At 50.7% G+C, this 19710-nt stretch overlaps 1 protein-coding gene across 6 annotated transcripts in view; it reads right to left on the bottom strand.

Moving 5' to 3' along the window:
• Positions 1 to 19710, bottom strand: part of SLC8A1 (solute carrier family 8 member A1) — a 112399-nt gene that overhangs the window by 12388 nt on the left and 80301 nt on the right. For 2 of the 6 annotated variants that reach the window (XM_033055907.1, XM_033055909.1), the window contains 6 exons: positions 11792 to 11898; positions 9258 to 9278; positions 8436 to 8453; positions 6698 to 6828; positions 5180 to 5279; positions 1397 to 1672 (listed from right to left, as the gene is read on the bottom strand). In XM_033055907.1, coding sequence (XP_032911798.1) covers positions 1397 to 1672; positions 5180 to 5279; positions 6698 to 6828; positions 8436 to 8453; positions 9258 to 9278; positions 11792 to 11898 — 653 coding nt within the window. Of the gene's footprint in view, positions 1 to 1396; positions 1673 to 5179; positions 5280 to 6697; positions 6829 to 7619; positions 7689 to 8311; positions 8327 to 8435; positions 8454 to 9257; positions 9279 to 11356; positions 11461 to 11791; positions 11899 to 19710 lie in introns of all 6 variants that reach the window. The other 4 variants (XM_033055913.1, XM_033055910.1, XM_033055912.1 and 1 more) reach the window with 4 other exon arrangements.

The raw sequence follows: 19710 nt of genomic DNA, 5'->3' as shown, positions 1-19710 counted from the left end.
ATAAAACAAGGAGATCATATTCCACATTTTAAAATTCTACAGAATTTCCTTTCCTTTCCTTTTCTCAGTGGGCTCCAAGGTGAGATGGCAAAGTGCAGCCTGGCACAAAGATCCAGTTCCATGGAACAGGAAGGGATGGGCACATGTAAGCACAACGACAGGGTCCATTTGCAGCAAAGAAATCAAAAGTCTGCTTAATTTTTATAAAAAAGCTGTCATGGAAATGCACCTGATTGCTAGGGGAAGGAAAAGACATTTTCCAGAGTTGTGGGACAGTGCTGATGCTTCCATGGCTCTGCAGCTACCACTGAGGGAGAAGGGATGAGTGTAGAAACAACCACCTGCACTTCTGCAAGTCTGAGCAGTGCTTTCAATGCAGGGAAGGTCCCTGCCAGTGTTGATTTCTCTGCACTCTCCTCTGGGGCCTGCCCATCTCCTGGAATGTGGAGTTCAAGCAGCACCCAGCTAACACAGCATGGCCTGCGAGCCAACCAAAACAAGACTAGCCCAATGTGTCCCAAAAAAGAACTTCTTTAATGCCACTTTTTGTAGGCAAAAGCAGAAGGGAAGATTTTCAGGGTCAAACATGAAGAAGTCCTGCAAACGTTCTGCCTAAAGCCTCTATAGCCAGAGGTCTAAAAGATGCTCCTTCTTCTGTTTTTGCCCCAGACCTGTTTTTTCTTTTGGTTCTGCTGCTTCTTCTCTTTGCCTTTGGTAGCATTAGGACAATTTCAGGATCTTTGAGCGTTTGGGTGCTGATAACTGGAAGTTTGAAGGTGGTGAGGGAAGGTGTGACCGATGCAAGGATGGTTGGGGTGGGTCAGAGCCCCTTGTTCAGAGATGAGGCTCTGCCAGCCCAGCACATGGAGAGGGTGAGTGAAGGGCACAGGCTCTCTTACACAAGCTGACATGGGAATCCCGAGAGTTTCACAAGCTGCATTCCAAGCAGCTCCCCTAGCTCAGCAACCTCCCCTTGATCCACCTGAAGCTGGTCTCACACCAAGGTGTCCATGCTGGAAAGTGTGCCCTGAGTACAGACTCACACTTAATTCACCCAGGAGCAAGGTTAAAGCAGCAGATGCTTAAAATGCAGGACTGCCAACACAGGCAGCATTTTAACCAAAGACCAATTCCCACTCTGAAAGTAGATACCAAGGAAGGTGCTCACAGAAATAGATACTTCACAGTCTTTGCAGTGGGATGGCCCTTGGAATTATTCCCATGGGACTGAATCCACATCCTGGTTCTATCCTTCCAGCCCAACTGAGACTGAAAACCAATTTCCACATGTATCTCAAACCTGAGCTGTGGGACCCTGCAGAGCACAGCTCTCCCCCAGCCCAAGCCCAGCCTGGGTGGAGATGGACTCTCACACCAAACCCCTGGTTGTGCTCACCTGGCACCGATGTCCCCAGGGCGACAAACACGACGGCGGTGACCGAGTCCTTCAGGCCAATGGTGCAGCCAAAGTGGGATGCCAGGTCACCAATGAAAGCTGTCAGGAGGCCAATCATGAGGATGGAGACAACAAAGCAAGCCCAGCCGTTCCAGTAGTCTGTTGGGGGCACGAAGGCAAACAGGACCTTCCAGAAGACGGTCAGAAAGTGCATCACGTAGTCAAAGCAGGAGGGCAGCTTCTCCTCCCCACATTCATCGTCATCATCATCTTCCCCTGGGGAAAACCAGCAGCACCTGATTAGGTTTGCTCATCCAGAGGGAGGTCAGGCAAAGCTCCTGTGCAGACCACAGCTCCCAAAATGCTGTGTCTCGTGATTTGGACCCTGGAAGGCCTTGGCTTCCAAATATTTTATTTTCTGAACAATCATCAGAGGGACTCGATGACCTTACCCTGCCCCTTTCCACAGCATAGAGAGAAACCCCAGAGGTTATGGTTTAATAAAACAACCTGCACTTCAGAAAATGCAGAACCTGGTGCCAGCACCTCTTCCTCAGTTTAACCATCAGATGCTTTTTGGGACTCAGCCCCTGCCCTAGATCCCTTCCCCCTGAAGATGTGAGAAATCACCAGCCTCGTGCTGGCTGGAGCTGACTGGGGCAGGCAAACCCACCCAGAGCACCTCCTGCCTTGTGGAGACTCCCACAGGGAAGCCCCTTTTGAGTTGCTCTGAACTGCTTTCCGTAAGTGCCTGCAATTGCTTCCAGCTCTCTGGAAACGCAGCTGGCTTTGATGGCTGCTGAGCTACCCTGGCACTTCACCTTACCTTTGCTGCATACCAGGATAAGAAATGGATTTCTGCCTGCCCTGAAGCCTCCTTGCATAATCACTGCTGGCTGCCCTTCCCTGCTGCATTTCCCTGCCCCTTCACATGCTTCCCTATAAGCTCTGGTTGCCCATTCCTTGATGTCTCTCCTAGGTCAGTGGGAACTCCCTTTCCTGCTCCAGGCATTGGCACCTCACCTGTCTCTGCAAAACCAGCTGGCATCCAGCCTGCAGGGAGTCCCCACGGTGTGGGGCTGACCCCACCAGGGTCCCACTGGGGCTGCTGACCCCTTGCTTGACTCCTGCAGCTCTGAGGAGCTGTCTGCAGAGCCTGCTGGCCAGGTTGTGCCCTGGGCAGGCTGCATGGCAAATGTGGGGCTTCCCCAGCCTGGCACAGTGCACAGCATCACTGTTGGGGCATAGTCAGAAACTCCTCCTGCTCACACTGGAACCACTCCCAGACTTGAAGGAGAGGTGACACTTTTCCAACTGAGTCAGTGAGAGATTTCCTGCTGCCCTTAAGAAACAAGGATGAATATCTAAATCACGAATGTTCGGTATTCCAAGGCCTCTGTAAGTCGTGTTAAAGGCATCCCTTGAATTTTGTCTGGTGATTTCCCAGATCTTTGATGCCTTTTTTTTTCCCCACAAGGATCTGGACCACCAGGTGTTCCTGCATGGCTGTTGGACAAGCTCCTTAGCAATAGAAGGATGCAAGCTTTGGATCTTCAAAGTCACTATGGCAGAAAGAGGAGCTAATCAGTATTATTATTTTGGCAGATATAAATACCTATTCTTGTGCATTGTTGTGAAGATAAGGAACAGTTTTCCAGCCTATGTTGGCCTGTGTTTTTCCTCAACATGCAAAGGCTGCTAATGGCAGGATACACCATGCTGTGCCTGTGCTGTAATTCTGTAGCAGGTATTTCAATCCTCTGCCAAGCTCAGGGTGGCATCAGGACTACTATGGACCTAAATCTTTACGGAGATGATGAAACAGACTGAAAAATGAACATGAATGCCACTGTCACAACACTCATCCAGATCTGTCTGTCATTTTGTTAAGCAGCCATGATGTCTCTCTTTTGAAGACCTGGTCAAATCTTGTGGAGGTGACTTGGAACACAGAGTGGAGCTGGATGGTGACTCAGGGGTGCATTCAGAAACTGGCCTGCAAGCCCCAGAATGTTTTTACTGTGGAAGAAGCTTTTGGGTGCAGACTAAAGGAGCTGAGTGCCAGTCTCTGGACAGCCCAGAATGGCACAACACAAGGTGGCACAGCCTTGTCTTCACCTGCACTGGCCTTCCTCAGATTTCATCTTCTGCTGCTCTGTCCCCCTGCAAACTTGCCCTGAGTTGTTCACTGGGTGGGAAATAAGGGTTTAATGTTTGTTTCCTCAGCTGGGATATTACAATTTGAAGTGGTGACAGGTGACTTTCACCTGGTATCCAGGGTGAGCTGTGGGGGAAGAAGTTCAAACCTAACCTCCAGCATTTCAGGCATTTTAACTTATCTGGCACAAAGCTTGAGGAGCTAAAGCCTGGGTACCTCCAGAGCTCAGAGACAAACTACTGATCCACAACTGCAAGGACAGCTCATGTCCGCCAAAATACACCCCCTTTATTTTAAATGCTTGTTAATCATCTGTTAGCTCTGATCATGGCTGTATGTTCAAGACATGGGGGCAACAGGGTTTCACGTAACTGCAGTCTCCACATGTGTCACAGAAACGGGATCCAGCCATCAGTGACTATCTTTGCTTTAACATGGGATGCAATTACATAATTGGTTCTGGCGTAGATTAGTTTGGCCATATTAGCTACAAAACCTGAAGCAAGGATTGTCTTGCATGATAAGTTCATGCTGAATGCAAAATAATGGGAGGCTGTTGCCTGGAGGCTCTGAGAGGAACTGTGCTACAAGAGGAGGGATCACAATCTGAGGAGGAAGCTGCTGCACAGTGTCCTGCACTGGTTTTCCAGAGGCAGAGGGAAAATGGTACTGCCATAATTTTTAATTACCTGGGGCTGGGCAGAGGTTACCTTGTATAACAGAATTAGAGGTAGGAACCTGAGAGCTCCCCCATGCATTTCAGTGCACAATTAGATGAGAGGTAATTGCCTTCCCCAGGGATTTAATTTAAACTGGTGGATTTTGCCCTAATGTGTGCACAAAGCCCAGGCTTGGCTGTGAGGTTGCAACATCCAGCCAGTAAATAATAGTGTTTCCAGCTGTTAGAACAACATCTGGAGGAGACCTTTCTTTCTTCTTCCACATACATGGGTATGACAGTATATCCTGTACTGGGCATTCTGGTAAATGTGGCACTGGCACCTGTGAGAAGGGTGCGGTGGGGCATTTGAGGGAAAGGCAATTCTTTAAGGGAGGGAAGACAGGATCACACAGGATCTTCCTCAGCCACAGATACCATGTGCTGCTGCAGCTGTTGGGCTGCTGCCATGATCCTCCAGCCACAGCTGGGGCAGCAGGAGTTCCAGAAAGTAGGGCAAATTTTGGCTCAGAGAGAGTGACTGCCTTCAGGGTTTGCACCCTGCCTATTGCGCTGTCCTCACCGCAGAGGTACAGGGAGAACCAGGGAAGGGGAGCACTGTTACTTCACACCAGCAACATTTATGCCACTCTGAATTTCCACACTGCATTCACCTCTCAGATCTCTCCCACTGAACTGACTTTTCCCCCTCTGCCGTCTGCTGCCAGCCAAGGTGTTGCTCTGCCTGGTGCTACAGACAACTTCACACAGAAGGTTTCCTACACATGAGACAAGGTGCCCTCACAAAAGGGTTTCATCAGCTGCCTTGTTTATGCAGACGCTGTAAATAACTCTGCCACCTGTTTTGCCTCCTGCCGCTCCAGTGCAGTCTGTGTTAGTGATACAGCCAAGCTGAGCCGAGAGCCAGGGTGATGGTAATTCACCTGGAGCTGTGGCCCAAACTCACCCGCGCTGACGGTAATGGCCTCGATAAACTGCTCCCTCCAGCTGTTCGTGCCAACCACCAGGGCCAGGTTCGTCTTCTTGATGAGCTTGTCCACCGTGTTCTGTGCATGGAGATGCAGAGAAGAGGATTAGGGGCTGCAGATACTGGGCTGCAACCCCCCAGTGCCAGTGCTTATGGCCATGTGTTCATGGAACAAGCTCAGCAGATTTTAAGAGCCCCAGCAGCAAACCCAAATGTAAGTACAGTAATTTCACGAATACAAGCCGCACCGTTTTGACCAAAATTTTGCTCCCACACTGGAAATGCGGCTAATACTCAGGAGCGGCCAATATGTGAATAATTTTCTGACATTTTCAACCTCGGGAGTGCAAACCGAGTCAGTGCAAACTGCAAAGTCGAGCTCCTGCCAGTAAAACCCGGCATTTACGCGGTTGTTACAAATTGGTTACTCTGTAGTGCGGTTGGTGGAGCTGCTCTGTGCGGGCAGCACAGTGGGTGAGGAAGGCGGGGCAGCTCTCTCCTGCTTAGCCCTGCAGCTCGGGGGAAGCAGGGACTCTCTCCTGCTGGCCCCGCAGTTGGGGGGAGGCAGGGGGCTCCGTGCTGCTGGCCCTGCGGTTCGGGGGGGCTCCCATCCCCGTGTGCTGCCGCTGCAGGAGCGGGGCGGCTCCATCCCCGCCTCCCACTGCCACCGTGGGTGCTGGCGGGCTCTGTGCCCCTCCTGCCACTGCAGAGCAGCGCTGGGCCGGGGCGAGTGAGCCCAGAGGCAGCGGCGGCCGGCCCCGAGCGGCCCCACCGAGGGCATCGCCGAGCTGGGCCACCCAGCCCTGTCGGCAGCCCCAAGCCCTCATGGCCCGAGCCGAGCCAGTAAACCCTGCCCTGCCGCGGTTCTGTTACTAATTGGCAACTTTGTTGCACGCGGGTCCTCGCTGCAAACGACACAGTGGCTTATACTCAGGTGCAGCTTATTTATGGACAAAGAACGAAATGTTTGCCAACACCCAGAGATGCGGCTTATACTCAGTGTGGCTTGTATTCGTGAAATTACTGTACTTGCACTTCCCTTTGCCGCTGCTAAAAGAGACCTCTGGAAACCTCTGATCCATGGATGGGAGTTTGAACCATCTCAGAGCCACCCTAAGGGTGGCCAGTTGTATTTTTATATTACAGAAAAATGGGAAAGATTATGAAATGGCCAGTTTTCTGCTCTTGGCCTGGCACATGCATTCCATTATTAGCATTTGGGGTCATCAGCCCTTTGCACTGGAAGTGCCAGGCTTGGGGCTCACTCAAGGCTGCCTGTGAGTAGGACCAGAGTGTAGAACTCACTGTGAGAACAGGCTCACGTTTTAAAGCAACCTGCAGCATTTGGGATCCCAGTTCCTGTTTTGTGAGGGATTCCATCCACTCTCTTGCTTTGCTCCAATACCATCAACATGTGCCTCCCAGTGCTGTGCAAACCCAAAATTAGGGTCCCCAGCCAGGGAGAAGAAGAACAGGGATGCAGGATGTGCACAGTACCTTGAACTCATAGGATTCCTCAATGATGATCTCGAGTTTGGTGTGCTCCCCCAGGACTGGGCGCCCCATCTCCGCGATCCGACGCTCCTCCTCCTCCTTGCTGGTCAGTGGCTGCTTTTCCTCATTCTCCTCTGCAAAGCAAAGAGCCCGTGGGTGAACCAGGCTCAGCTGGTCACTCTTGATCTGGCTTTGTGTCAGAGGGGAAGGTCAGGAGGCCTCCAGATGGCAGTGTGAGTGACAGAACAGTGGAGAAGGAGTTCAGGGAGCAACAGACAGGATAGTTTTATGAAATGCTACCAAGATGTCTGCAACTCATCCAACCTCAGGAGGAGTCCTGCTCATCTTGGGGTTGGGGAATAGCTTATTGCTTGGTACTTGCTGCCTGTCCCACAGGGATGCTGGGAAGGGGAAACATCAGCACTAAGGCTGCTCCATTCCCCAGCACTCCAGGTCAGGGCAATTCCACCAGCCTGTTACAACAAGAGAGCACTGTCAGCAGCCCCAGGGCTGAGACACGTATGAAATCTTGTCTCTGCCTCCTTCAGAGCAGGGCTTTGCCTTGGACAGGGGGCTGGCAGCCAATGCCTGCTGTGATGGAGGGGCTGGAGGAAATAGCACAGGTGCAAGAAGCCATCCACAGGCCAGTGCCTGGCTCCAAACCCTAAAAGAGAAGGCAGCAGAGAAACTATGAGATCAGAGAAGCAGGTCTGCACCTCCACTGTCATCTATGCAACCTCTGGGGGACTGCAGGCAGCATGCGCTGTGTCACTGTCCTTTGTGCAGGTACAGTGAACTCCCTCCCAGTGCGCCTGAAGGATGGGCAGAAGGACATCAGGGCTAAACAGGACTGGAGTCAATCTGTCAGCAGGCAAACACCCCAGTCAGTCCACCTGAGACTGACATGGTGCCACTCCACAGGTACCTTGGATGGAGATCACAGTGCAAGGAAGAGGATGATCTCTAGCCTGGACCTTCCTGAAGACAGGTTTGCCTATTGAAGTGATCAGCAGGAGATCAGCAGGGGGGACTGCAGGCACTGTACAAGTTGTCCCCGTGCTGTTAGTAAACTCCACTCTTATTGCACACGGGGTTAGTGCTGCTCCCTTGCTGGCTGCCCCTGGTCAACTCAGGTGGCACTGAGTTGAGGGAAAGCCCTTCTCCTGCAGGCCAGAGAGACCCACCCTTGGAGCCAGAATTATTTCCAGGGCTCCTAGGGGGCAGCTTTGCAGTGTGTGGGAGCCAGGACCTTCTTGTCCTGTGCTTGGGAAGGGAAGCTTGGCTGGCTCGTGACAGAGGAGCCAGCCCTGCTGCTGGGTCTGGCTGCTGGGAAGGGCAGGGGCTGCACATCTGAAGCAGCCATGGGCTCCTGCTCCTCCTGCCGTGCTCGAGCACGTGGCTCAGGCTGGGAATGAGGAAAGAGCCCTGCGCACAGGGAGGGCACAGCTGGACCAAATGGAGAAGCCTGCTCCAAGACATGGAGTGGGGCTGCTTGTCTCTTGGGGGGTGACAGGTCACCCTCCCCATGCTGGGGTTAAGTGTGTGTGGCAGGCAGAGCACTCTGTGAGAGGACACGCTGTTAATGGGACCAGCCGGGGCGGCTCAGAGCCTTCTTACCGTTCCAGAGTTTCCCTCCAGGACAGAACAAAAGTAAAGAAGAAACCAAGAGGAAAGAGCAGGGTGAGCATATGGCCATTAAGAGAAAGGAACATGGGGACAGGGGAAGAGTAGAAATCCATACCTGTGATGGTGAAGCCACCTAGATGAAACCAAAAATGAGAAAAAGGGGAAGAGAGAGAGAGAATAAATGAGGATTAGCATTTGCACATCAATACAGACATGGTGGTCCTTCCCTGCTCCCCAACACACACCCCAGGGATAGTGGGGGGGACCTGAACACAGGCTTTTCAACCCACATCTGCAAGCTGCCACCCCTTGGTGTCCAATATATGCTGTGGAAGGGGTAAAGTCTGTGCTGGGGGCTGTGGATGCCTTGGGGAAAATGAGGGTGGCTTTGCTTCCCTCCCCAGCTGCCCTATCCTGGAGGTGGCCAGCCAGGAAATACAAAGGCTGCTTAGGCTCTAAGTCTCCCCAAGACAGGAGGCAAAGTCTGTACTGTCTCTTCAAAAAGGATTGGCCAACTTTCCTGTCCAGCCCCAAACATCCCCAAGTCACCAGGAAATCCTGTTTATGCCATGCCAGTTTAGAGGTGATGGGTTAATTCCAGTGGCACAGGTTTGTATCTTGGGGTCCTGGCAGGTTTACTCTGGCTGTAACAGCACCACACTCCAAAAATGCTCCTTGTACCACCTCTTAATATTTATAATATTAATATATGTATTTATTATATAATATATATAATATATTTATATCATAATATTAATAAGACTTTGGGGCTCTGCTCTAAGGAAAGATGGGGCATTAGGTACCTGAGCTTACTTAAACAGTGCTGACCACTCTAAAAGAGAATGCTGTGAGCAAAGAAAAACATCAAGCAAAATCGATTGTCTTCCAAAAATACACAAACCAGAAAAATGGAAAGGAGAAATGAATGCGCGCTTACCAAGCTCATTCAACAACAGGGCTGTGAAGGAGACAGAGACAAACACAGAAGAAGAAAAGTAAATGAATAATGAAATCAAAAGGGATATCCACAGAAAGACACCAGATCCCAGGGCAGAGATTTCAGATCTGTAAGGCTGCAGGATACCATTGGTGTTAAGAGAAAGACACTAAACAGGAATGTTTCATGGGGTTGTGGATTTAAAATAAAAACCATTACAAGTATGGGGTGGATATGGGGTTAAAAGACACACTCCAAAAAATTCATTTTTCCCCTTTGAAGTGTATGTGCAAGCTCTTCCATTGGTCTCAGAGGCAGTTCTGCCCCGGGGGGGACACAAAATGTGCCACGTGCAGCAGCTACTGGCTTTGACCTCCTCCAGCTGCCTGATGGGGAGCAATGGCTCCGGTGGCAGCTGCACTTTTGGCATAGACAATGAGACAAGAAAAGTCTGTGGCAAGGCTTGGCTCAAGGGTCTTGTTGCTCAACATTTTGGATCTCCAAAACAAAAGAAAAAGCCTCTCCCTTAGTGCTCTGGTGGATCTTGAGCCTCACCACAGCCCAGGGGTGACATTTCAGAAATGCCCTCCTCTCTCTGAGCACATTGCCCCTCCTGCCTCACTGCTTCTTGTACCAGACCAAGTACAAAAAAAAAGTTTTAAAAAAAGTAAAATTAAAAAATTGCATGACCAAAGCAGGAAATAGCTTCTTGAAATAGTCCTTTAAAGTTTTGTCTTGCCTTCCACCTAGCGAGCTGGCAAACCTTCTCTCAGGTTTCCCCAGTTATCTTTGTGACCAGGAAGATGAAGTGCTATTTTTATTTTATTTTTTTTTCTTTTTTCTTTTCCTTTCAGCCATGATCCCCAGAGCTGGGACCACAATTTTTAAACCTTGGATCTGGAAAGCATGTTTACTCCTGATGGACTGGCAAGGCTGAACCCACACTGGCCTCTGTGGGCAAGGATGGAGCTGCTGAGTTGAGTCATCCCTGTGCAACTTTATCCTGGCTGTACCGTCCATGCTCCACAGATGCCACCAGCACCATTTAATGACACAGACCCCACCTGCAGTGCCTGAGTCACACCAGTGTCGGATTTTTAAGCCCAGCTTTTGTGAGGTAGTCACGTAAACCAGCAGGGGAGCTGATGGAACGGACGATGCAGCTGATTTAGCACCTGAGCTGAAGAGGAAGATGGCACGTCCCCACTCAGTGTGGGGGACCACTGAGGGCCCTTCCTGCTCTGATCAAATAAATATTACAGCCTAATGCCTGCTGGAGGGAGAGGTGGTGTCCCAGAAATTAGAAAGCAGCTCCAAGGTAGACAGACCAAACCTTCTGCAAAGGCTTTAAGAATGGTCCATCCCTTAAGTAACTCTAAAGCTGCTTCTTGCTCAGCCACCAGTAGTGTGGAGAACCAATCACTGCCATTAATCCTCACTTAATTTTCTAGCAGAAAAAAAAAAAAAGCAGGGGAAAATAGGTGAACTCTGTCTTTTTGGGAGGGTTGGCATTTGGTTTAGAAATGTGATGAGAGAGGAAATTGTTTTTATTATTCCTGTGAGAAGCTATTATCCAATGCAGAGCCATGAAACTTCATTTCAACATAACCTGATTTACCTAAACTGATTGCATCTCACGGTATTACCTACTCGGGTTGTGATTTTTGTCTATTTTCAGATCCTAGTGCCAGTATGAAAAGACTAAAATTACTGCTCTGGCCATGCATTTTATTTCAAGCGAAAGCTGCTTTATCTTCTGATAAAAATGACGCAGCATTGCCCTTTTCACTTGTCGAGGCTGGATGTTCTCTTTGATTAAATGAGGGTGCAGCAGGGCAGCACTCCCAAAACTGGGGCTGGTGACACTCTCCATCGCCTGCCTGGGAGCTCCAGGGTGGTCCCTGGGGCCCTGCTGGGTGGGATGGAGTCCTCTCCAAACGAAAGAGGAAAGAAAACAGAGCAAAAAGGTGCAGCGGCCAAGCTTTGAAGGAGGGAGGGCAAAACGAGGAGCCAAAGAGCGAGGAGAAAGTAGTGTGAGAGTAGGGAGACACAGAGAAAGCGGCAGCGTCTCGAGAGCTGGTCTGGTTTTACTCTCACACCTTTCACTCCTCGTCGTAGCCACACGGGATCCCCAAGCACAAGGAAGAAACTGCACTCTTTCTCATACTCCTCACGGTCAAGTACTCTAAGGGTAATGAATTTCCTGTGGGAACACAAGACAAAGGCAAACACATGATTGGCGTCGCACACACATGCAGGTCACGTCCGCCCGGGTGCTGTGGTGACAGAGATGGCTGGGTGGGGGAAAGGGGCTGCACATCCCCCCTGGGGCATATGGGGAAGGGCAGGAGCATCCTCACCACCTGGCTGAGGCCGTGTCCTGGTGGTCTGGGGAAAGGGGGGACAGGGAGTGGCCTTGCTCCTGCCCTTTTCCATAGGCGCCGTGGATGTGAGCTCGGTGTTGCAGGTGCCAGACATGAGTGAGCCAGACAGGGACACACAGGCTGGGCTCAGCCCTGGAGCACATCCCCCACCTTTCTTCTCACTCATCTCCACCAGCCGGGGCTCCCCGATCTCTAGGTAGAAGGTCTTGTTTTTCTCATACTCCTCATCATCTATCACCTTGATTGATATCGTTTTGCTGGAACAGAGAAGAAGAAATAGAGATTCAAGAGTAAGGGGGGAAAAGGGAGGAGGAGAAACAGAGCGGGAGGAGGAGAGGAAGGTAGAGGAGGAGGGTGGAAAGAGCAGGAGAAGGGGGCTGTGGACAGAAAAGTGGTTTTGGTGGCACAGGCTGGAGGGACAGCACAGTCAAAAGCAAAGAGCAGGAGCCAATGGGCCAGGATTGCCTCAGGATGGGCACGGACCACAGAGCACCAGCAGCCTGCAGGTGCCACTCTCCTGGCATGGCCAGAGGCCATGGCTGGGCATGGCACAGCCTGGGCCAACCACCCCAGAGGTGTCCTGGCAAGGCATGTCCCTCTCCAAAAACCTGTGGTATAGAACAGCTCCTTGGCAGCTTGCACATGTTGCTTGGGCACAAGCACTGGGATCCAGCCCCTGGAAGCACAATGCACTGCTCAAGCTTGGGCATGGAAGAGGCTCTGCCTCCCCAGGCTCAGCAGATTCATGAACAACATCATGATCAGCTGCTCAGTTTGGGCTTTGGAGGCTCTAATTTACAAGCTTGAGAGGGATGTTGGACTTAGCAGCTTTTCTGTGAAGGTAATGCACAGGAAAAATGGTGTTTCTGGTTAGGGCAGGCACATGGAAAGCTTCACTGATGGTAAGATTTTTACTTCTTAAATTTTACTTTACAAGCAGCACATTCATTCCCAAGCCTTCAAGGTTTAGTCCTCTCCCATTAGAGTGTTGAGCAGCAATTCCCTCTCACATGACCCAAGGGCTGCTGAATTTGCCCCTGGAGCATCATCAGGACAGGTCCAAAGGAAGAGTCACTGCTCAGAGCACAGCCACAAGCACACACCACAGAAGCTGAAAGCCTCACAGGGGGTTGTGGCCACCAGCAGAGAAATTTTCTCCTTGAGCCACCCAATAAAGCAAAAATTGCTCTTCAAGGGGAAAAAAAAAAAAAAAACCCACAGAAGTTTTTCAGCTCTTTTCAGGGGACTCACAGAAAAGTGAGAAAAGGGCTGAGAGCTGCTCACCAGCAGGTGGCCAAACCTGGGGTACAAGCATGGGGTGGCGGACCTGTGCTGCTGTGGTCCTTCCTACAGTGCAAAGTCATTGCAAAGACAGCAGAGACAGAAATCCAGCAGCCTCTGGTCCTCCCTGGAGGCTCTGCTCACTGTCATGGCACTGCTGTGGGGACAGGACCTCCCCCTGGCTCTCATCTTGATCCAGAAATAAGAAGGAATAACAGCACAAAACAAAAAGCCAAGGCAGTGATTGCAGTCCTGTGCTTGCTGCCAGCCTTCTGGCTGAGTTTTCTTTCCCCCCACGCTCACCTGACAGCACTGCCCTCCTGTGAGTGCTTTTACTTAAACCAGCTTTCCCACTGCTGCCTCCCTGCCCAGACCTGAATGCCCTGTCCTTTGAAGAAATGCTTCACGTCCCATCCCTGGCTCCTCTGCACTTCCCACGAGCAACCAGCACAAGCTGAAGCAGCCCCAAGGCTGCTCCAAGATATGATGAAGGAGGTTCTGCTGTTCCTGGCAGGTCCCAGCACTGAAATCCCATAAACATGGAAGAAAGCCATGCTCTAGGGGAGTGAAATTGAGGCCACACTGCTGTGATTTCTGGCTTTCTCCTCTCCTTGCACATCTGCACTGGCCACCCAGAGCCCCTCTGTTAAGCTACAAGTATTCGGCAGCAGAGTCAACATTTTCTATTCATTCAGGGTAAACACCTCAAGCACTTGGAGGAGCAGCCAGGATGATTTCTTGTGCTGTTTGCTGTGAGTCAGAAGAGTATTAAGTTTGCCCTTCATGCTTTTAATGAAACCATTTAGTCAAGAGCAAGTGATGGCTGTGAAGAGTGCAACAATGCAGCACGGTTCAGTGTAATTGTATTTTATAATGAATATCTGAACAAATTATTATTTGTTCAGTTTGTAATTATTGCTGCAATAGGTTTGTACACAGGAAAAATAGTTACCAAGCAGGCAGCTGATCTTGCTTTGCATTGATGAGTTAGGGGAAATTATCATGTATTAAAAAACTAATGAAGGATATAAAAATGCTCTCAGTTAAGCTTTCAAAGAGAACCTGATAGAATTACCAGAATGGCACAATTTCAGAAACATTACTAACCAAATCAATAATTTTCCTGACAGCTTCCATTAAAATGTACACTGCATCCTGGCCTCGTGTAGGAAAAAATCCCCTCAGGAAAGTTAATTAAGAGAGGTGCCGCCTTAAATTCTGAGGGCAGCAGAGACATCAAGACATAAACTTCCTGTGGGTGTGCACGTGTGGCACCCCTCAAAGCCCCACACAAATAATTCTCCCTCACAAAAAGAAATCTGTGTGCCAATTAAAAATAATAAAATTCTTGGTGCTTGGATACCACACCAACAGGGCTTCACTGAATAAAGCAGAATTACAGGGCTTTAAGTGCCTCTGCCAGGAGGTGGTGGTGTTATGCAGTTTTCCAAGTGATCATTCCAGGGTGTGAGCAAGTGCCCCGTGTTGGGTAGACTTCTGCACTGCTGCTGTTCCTGCTGCACAAGGCTGCTGGGAAAATGGGCAGGCAGAACAAATGGCAACTCTGCTCTCTAGGTGAATTTCCAATCAGCAAAAATTGCTGAGGCAAATTTGTCCCTGGGATGAGCCCGCAATCCTGGAGGAAAGGATTGCCTCCTAATGGTGTTTGAGAAACAGCAAGGATGTGAAAATAACACAGGCTATTCTTGGAGCGTGCCTGGTCTCCATCACAGCCTTCTGCCCGCTACAGAGCCCCTGCCCTGGGTGCTGCACACACTGGCGGGGCTTGGTCAGTGCACAGCAGGAGGGCCAGGCAACTGCACCATTTATCCTGCCTGAGAGCAAGCACTGCTGCCTGCAGCAATCTGGGACCGGCACTGGTGTCTCCCTGCTCCTGCTGGACCCTTCCATGGGGTCCCTGCTTCTCACTCCTCTCCCAGGCACAGATGTGCTGTGGCTGTGAGGGTGTGTACAGCATTGAGCCCCACAAGGGCTTTCCCAGCATTCCAGGATGTGGTGGGAATGAGGCAGAGCCAGGATGGCTGCTTGAGGCTCACAGAGCAACCACAGCACTGCCTGCACCATCTGAGCTCCCTGCCCCTGGACTTTCCCAGAGGGACACAGTGGGATGGGGACACCAAAATCCCCCCACCAAACTCCCTTCTGAAATAGCATTTACAATCTCTCTGTCCCAGGGGCTGTCTCTCTGGCTCAGGGGCTCCTCCAGAACAAGCTGTGATAGTGCACAACAGAAAACCAAAGGGACACTTAGTAGCACCCTAAAACTCCTCATTCTGCATCACTGCAAGGTCAGGATTCAGGAGTCCCAAACCCAAAAGACAGAGGGGAAAAAACCCAAAATATTAAAGTAGCCTCTAAACCATTACACATTTTCTTCACCTCATGGGATTCTGAGGTCAGCGTGTTTTCAAACTGACCCTTCTAGACAGAGGCCAAGAATGAGCTTTGATCTGGGGCTGACAGTGCTGGTTTTGCCATAACCTAATGTCTCCAGGAGCTGGGTATTTAAGCCTAACACTCAGGATCCCATGAGTGCACAACACCACCACCTTTTGAATAGCTGGATTAGTATTTTTCCTCTTTTGGTCCTCAGTCACGTGGCAGGTGGGGAAGAACAGTTTCTGGAGAATCTCCCCAGCACATGGGGATAGAGGTCCTGTGTTGGTACAAACCACCAGCCCTGACACACCTCCAGTCCCTTCCTCCAGTGAAACCATGGGGCAAGTTTGCAGCAAAGCAAACTTGATGGGCTGATGCTGCTGGGTTTTCCTTTCACTGGTGTTAGGACCATCTCATCTCTGAGCTAAGGAGCCCTGCTCTGGTATGAAGACTTGAGAGCATCCATGACCCATCTGTCTGTCCTCACTTCTGTACCAGAAACTGCACTTCCCCGAGTCTGCAGTCAAAGCAATTGCTGAGGGAATTAATTTCATCTCATTTCCATATACTGGAAATCAAAGAGTAAATATGTCTTGCAGAATTTCAGCTCCGGCTCTTCTCCTCTTGCAGACACACAGCAGCAACAAGAGAGGGATGGTGTCTCTGTGAAGGTGTCATACAAAGCTCTGCACTCGCTCCAAGTCCCCAGTGCTTTCCATCAGGGCTTGCTTTTCATTTCAAACCATGCTATTTCATTCAAACTGAAGAGGTCTCTTATCACAGCATTCCCACACATAACCCTCAGTTACAACAGTTCATGGAAAAGTCCTCTTGGGTGGTGGGGCTCTAAGGAAGAGCTGCTACACCAATGCACAATGGCAAAAGCAGGACAAGAGGAGAAGCAAAGCTTAGAGCAAAATGCCAGCTGGGTGAGGCACCCTGAGAGTAATTCCATGGGTGTGCAGGGACAGGTACAGATGGAATGAGCTAGAACAGTCTGGCACAGGGTGACAGGAGCAGGACAGAGATCAACAGTGAAATATTTCTCTACGAGTATTTTTTTGACCACAGGAGAGAAGATGAGTGCAGCACAGGGCAAAGATGTAAGAAGGATCTGGGACTCCCAGCTCTCCTGTCTGCACTGCCTTTTCCCTCAAGGGATCAAGTGGCATCAGAAATAAATGGTGAAGATCTCTTTGCATTCATTTTGAACCTGAATATCTGCACAGTCATGGCACACCTGTGGAAATCCTGAGCATATCTGCAAAAATCCTGCTATCCCAATCTAGACTGCAGTGTTTAGTTTCATGAAATGGCAGAAAACTGTCTCCTGGCTCAGAAAGCAGCCAGCATTGCAAGGACCATGGGAGCCTGGAGGGCATCAGCAGCCAGCTCTGGAAAGGTTCAGGCAGGACATGCTGGAGGACAGGGGACATTATCCAGGGTACTTCTCCAGGAGCAGAGGTGTCACAAGTCCAGCTCTCTTCCAGAAGCACAGTGATGCCAGAGCTGGAATAGCCAGGAAGTTCTGCATGTAGCCAGTGTGTCCAGTGGGCCAGGAAAACAATAACCTCCGAACACACCACCAGCTGTTAGAGCAGTCAGCAACAAGCTTCCACATGAGAACATGGCACGCTGCTGCTGTCTGCACAGACACTTGCTCCTCAATCAGCAGAGGGAATGATGCACTTCTGCAGCTTGCCACCCATTCAGCTTCCACCCATCACCCAGCAGAGCCACAGGAGCAGCTTGGAGGATACTCAGCTGCAGATTCACAGCTACAACATCCAGGCTGGGCAGTCAGGAGTGGGTTGTGCTGCCTAAGCCTGGTGCTGCCAGCCCTGATGAACACACCAGTGCTTCCCACCCAGCGGACCATCAATTACAACCAGGGAATAGCCATGAGGGACACATGTTCTGGAGGTGACATTGCACAGCCACGTCCATCGGTGCTGCCTGTCCTAGCACGAGCTCCCAGACTCCCACGGAACCCTGCCACACTGATTTCTCATATGTCTGCCTGTCAGCCAGTCACTTAATTAGCTGAAGTTACAGCTTGCCATGGGAGATGGGCACGTGGCTTGGGAAGCTCCCAGCCTCACACAGCTCGTGGAGTCACTGGGCACTGGGCAGTGCCTGCTCAGAGGGGCTTGGGGGAAGAAAATTCCCAAATCATCATCATCACCATCATCATCAATCACAGCTGGGCACCACCTGAGCCAGAGGGCAGGGCCACATAAATGGGCCCCAGTCACAGCGAGGAGCCTGGACCAGACCCCCAGGCATGGTTGGAACCAACCCCCAAGAGCAGCTTCCCTGCTCAAATTCCTGAGAGACACTAGAGGAAAGAAGTTGGTTGTTGCTGGGGAGGAAAAGGAGGTGATGGGGCTTTTCTTCCACCAGTTGACAACAGAATTGCAGGTTATGGTGAGGAGGTGGCAGCCTCATGCACAGAGAGACACAGGTCCATGGTGGAGGTGTTTGTCCCAGCCACAGGGCGTGTGTGTGTGGTGGGGGACACAGGTGACACCTGCTCAGCCAGTGCAGGGACAAACCTCCCTGAGGGACAGAAGAGGAGCAAAAATGGGCCAGATTATGTGACAGACCTTGTGCCACACATGCTTTTAGCTGTTCAACAGTGGTCTCTGACAGAGGAGAGGGTTCATCAGGGTCACTGTCCCTGCTAAAGGGTTCCCATCTGTGTAAGATGTCCCATGAGTCACCCATGCAGGATCCTTTGCTGAACCAAGCCTTGCTGACACGAAATGTCTGTACTTAATGAAAATTTTGCCTGCAGCGCACTGCAAACATGACAGGGAGGGAAAAGGAAAACCTGCCTGAAACAAAGCATGACGCATGCTTTGGGAAGCATGGATGTGAGCTGATGTGATGTGGCAGCTTGGTTTGCTGGTCCAGCAGCCCAGGTCTGCATGGGGCTTCACAGTCCAATGCCTCCCAAAACTGACTGAGCACACCAGCCTGGACAGTGCTAGCAAGAGGAGGGGGAAGTGGAAATGTTGGTCCTTCCATACCTTCCCGCCACCTCTGGAGCCAAAATTCACCTGGCTGCTCTCATTTTCTTGTATGCCCTCCACCTCTATCCCCAAGGTGTCCTGAATGAATCAGTCCTCAGGGCTGTGTTGTCACTTCCATGTCTGCATAAACCAACTGCTCCCCTGGCCTCGGGATGTGCTGAGTTTAAATGACAACACGCGGCTCAAATACGTAACACTGTCCTGCTCCAGAGCAGCACTACCAGGAAAATCCTGGGAAAAGATCCAGCCTGCCTGCTCTTCCCTGGCCTTGCAGAAACACAAGGCATGAGAGGTGGTCTGCAGAGACAGGAAGACTGAGGGCTGCTGCTGCTCAAATAGCTGGGACATGACAGGCACAGCTGATGCTCAGTGTCTCAAAAAATACTTTTTAGGAGCAACAATTGCCAGGTAAGATGATTTCACATGCCAGACTGAATGCTGCTTGACTCTCCTCCTAGGAAGACCATATTGAGAAGGATTTGCCAGATCAGAAATGTTTTTCTGGCAAATCCTCAATGTTTGCTCTGATGTGACTGTGAATTCTGTGCTCTGACTAATACACTTCTTCATCCATCTGCCACATCTTGCAAGGGACCAGCTGGGTGAAGATGAATGCCCCTCTCTTGATCTGCCCCAAACCAGTGCCTGAGCCTTTGGTCATGCTTAAATGTTTCCACAGCTCCAGCTGTGGCCTCCCCTTCTGTGGCTCTGGATGTGGTGACACCAGACAAAACTGTTTTCCTGCTTTTTCCCAATCCCAATCCCATTGCCATGCATGTCTAGTGATTATGACCCACAGCCCTGAAAGCTCCCAGAGTGCTGGAGGCAGGATCCCTGAGGGATCAAACAGGAGAGACCCATCATCATCAGTGTCTGCAGCTCCAAGGACAGCCTGCACAAGGAGTGCAATACCACTGATGGCTAGCAGGGAAAACACATTTGATGTGAATTTGATCAAAACACCCCCAGCAGCAATTACTTAAGGTACCTAGGAGAGCTGACAGAGTAGAAATAACTTCTCCCCTGGCTGTGCACAGCCCTGCCCATGCCAGCTGAAAACTGCATTAGTCCTTAAAAACCCAGCCTGTGCTGCAAGCAAAGGATTGACTGCCCAGGGCTCAGCCCAGCCCAACATCCCTGCTCAGTATAAAACCCTGCAAATCCCACTTCTAAGCCCACAGGGTTAAGAGCCAAAATCTGGCATTTCCCCCCAGTCTCCCTTCCTGGGATTTTCTCTTTACCTGGCTGGGCAGTCTGTGGGTAGTGCAGGCAGGTAAATAAGGGCAGAGAAATTTGGCACACAGTTGCTTCTTGCTTCCAGCTTTTCTTTGCAGCCAGGTTCCCCCCCCACGA

This window comes from Catharus ustulatus, chromosome 3 (genome assembly GCF_009819885.2).
Source record: "Catharus ustulatus isolate bCatUst1 chromosome 3, bCatUst1.pri.v2, whole genome shotgun sequence".
NCBI classification, from domain to species: domain Eukaryota; kingdom Metazoa; phylum Chordata; class Aves; order Passeriformes; family Turdidae; genus Catharus; species Catharus ustulatus.
The sequence above is the reverse complement of the archived record's forward strand: the minus strand, read 5'-3'. Positions and strand labels throughout refer to the sequence as shown.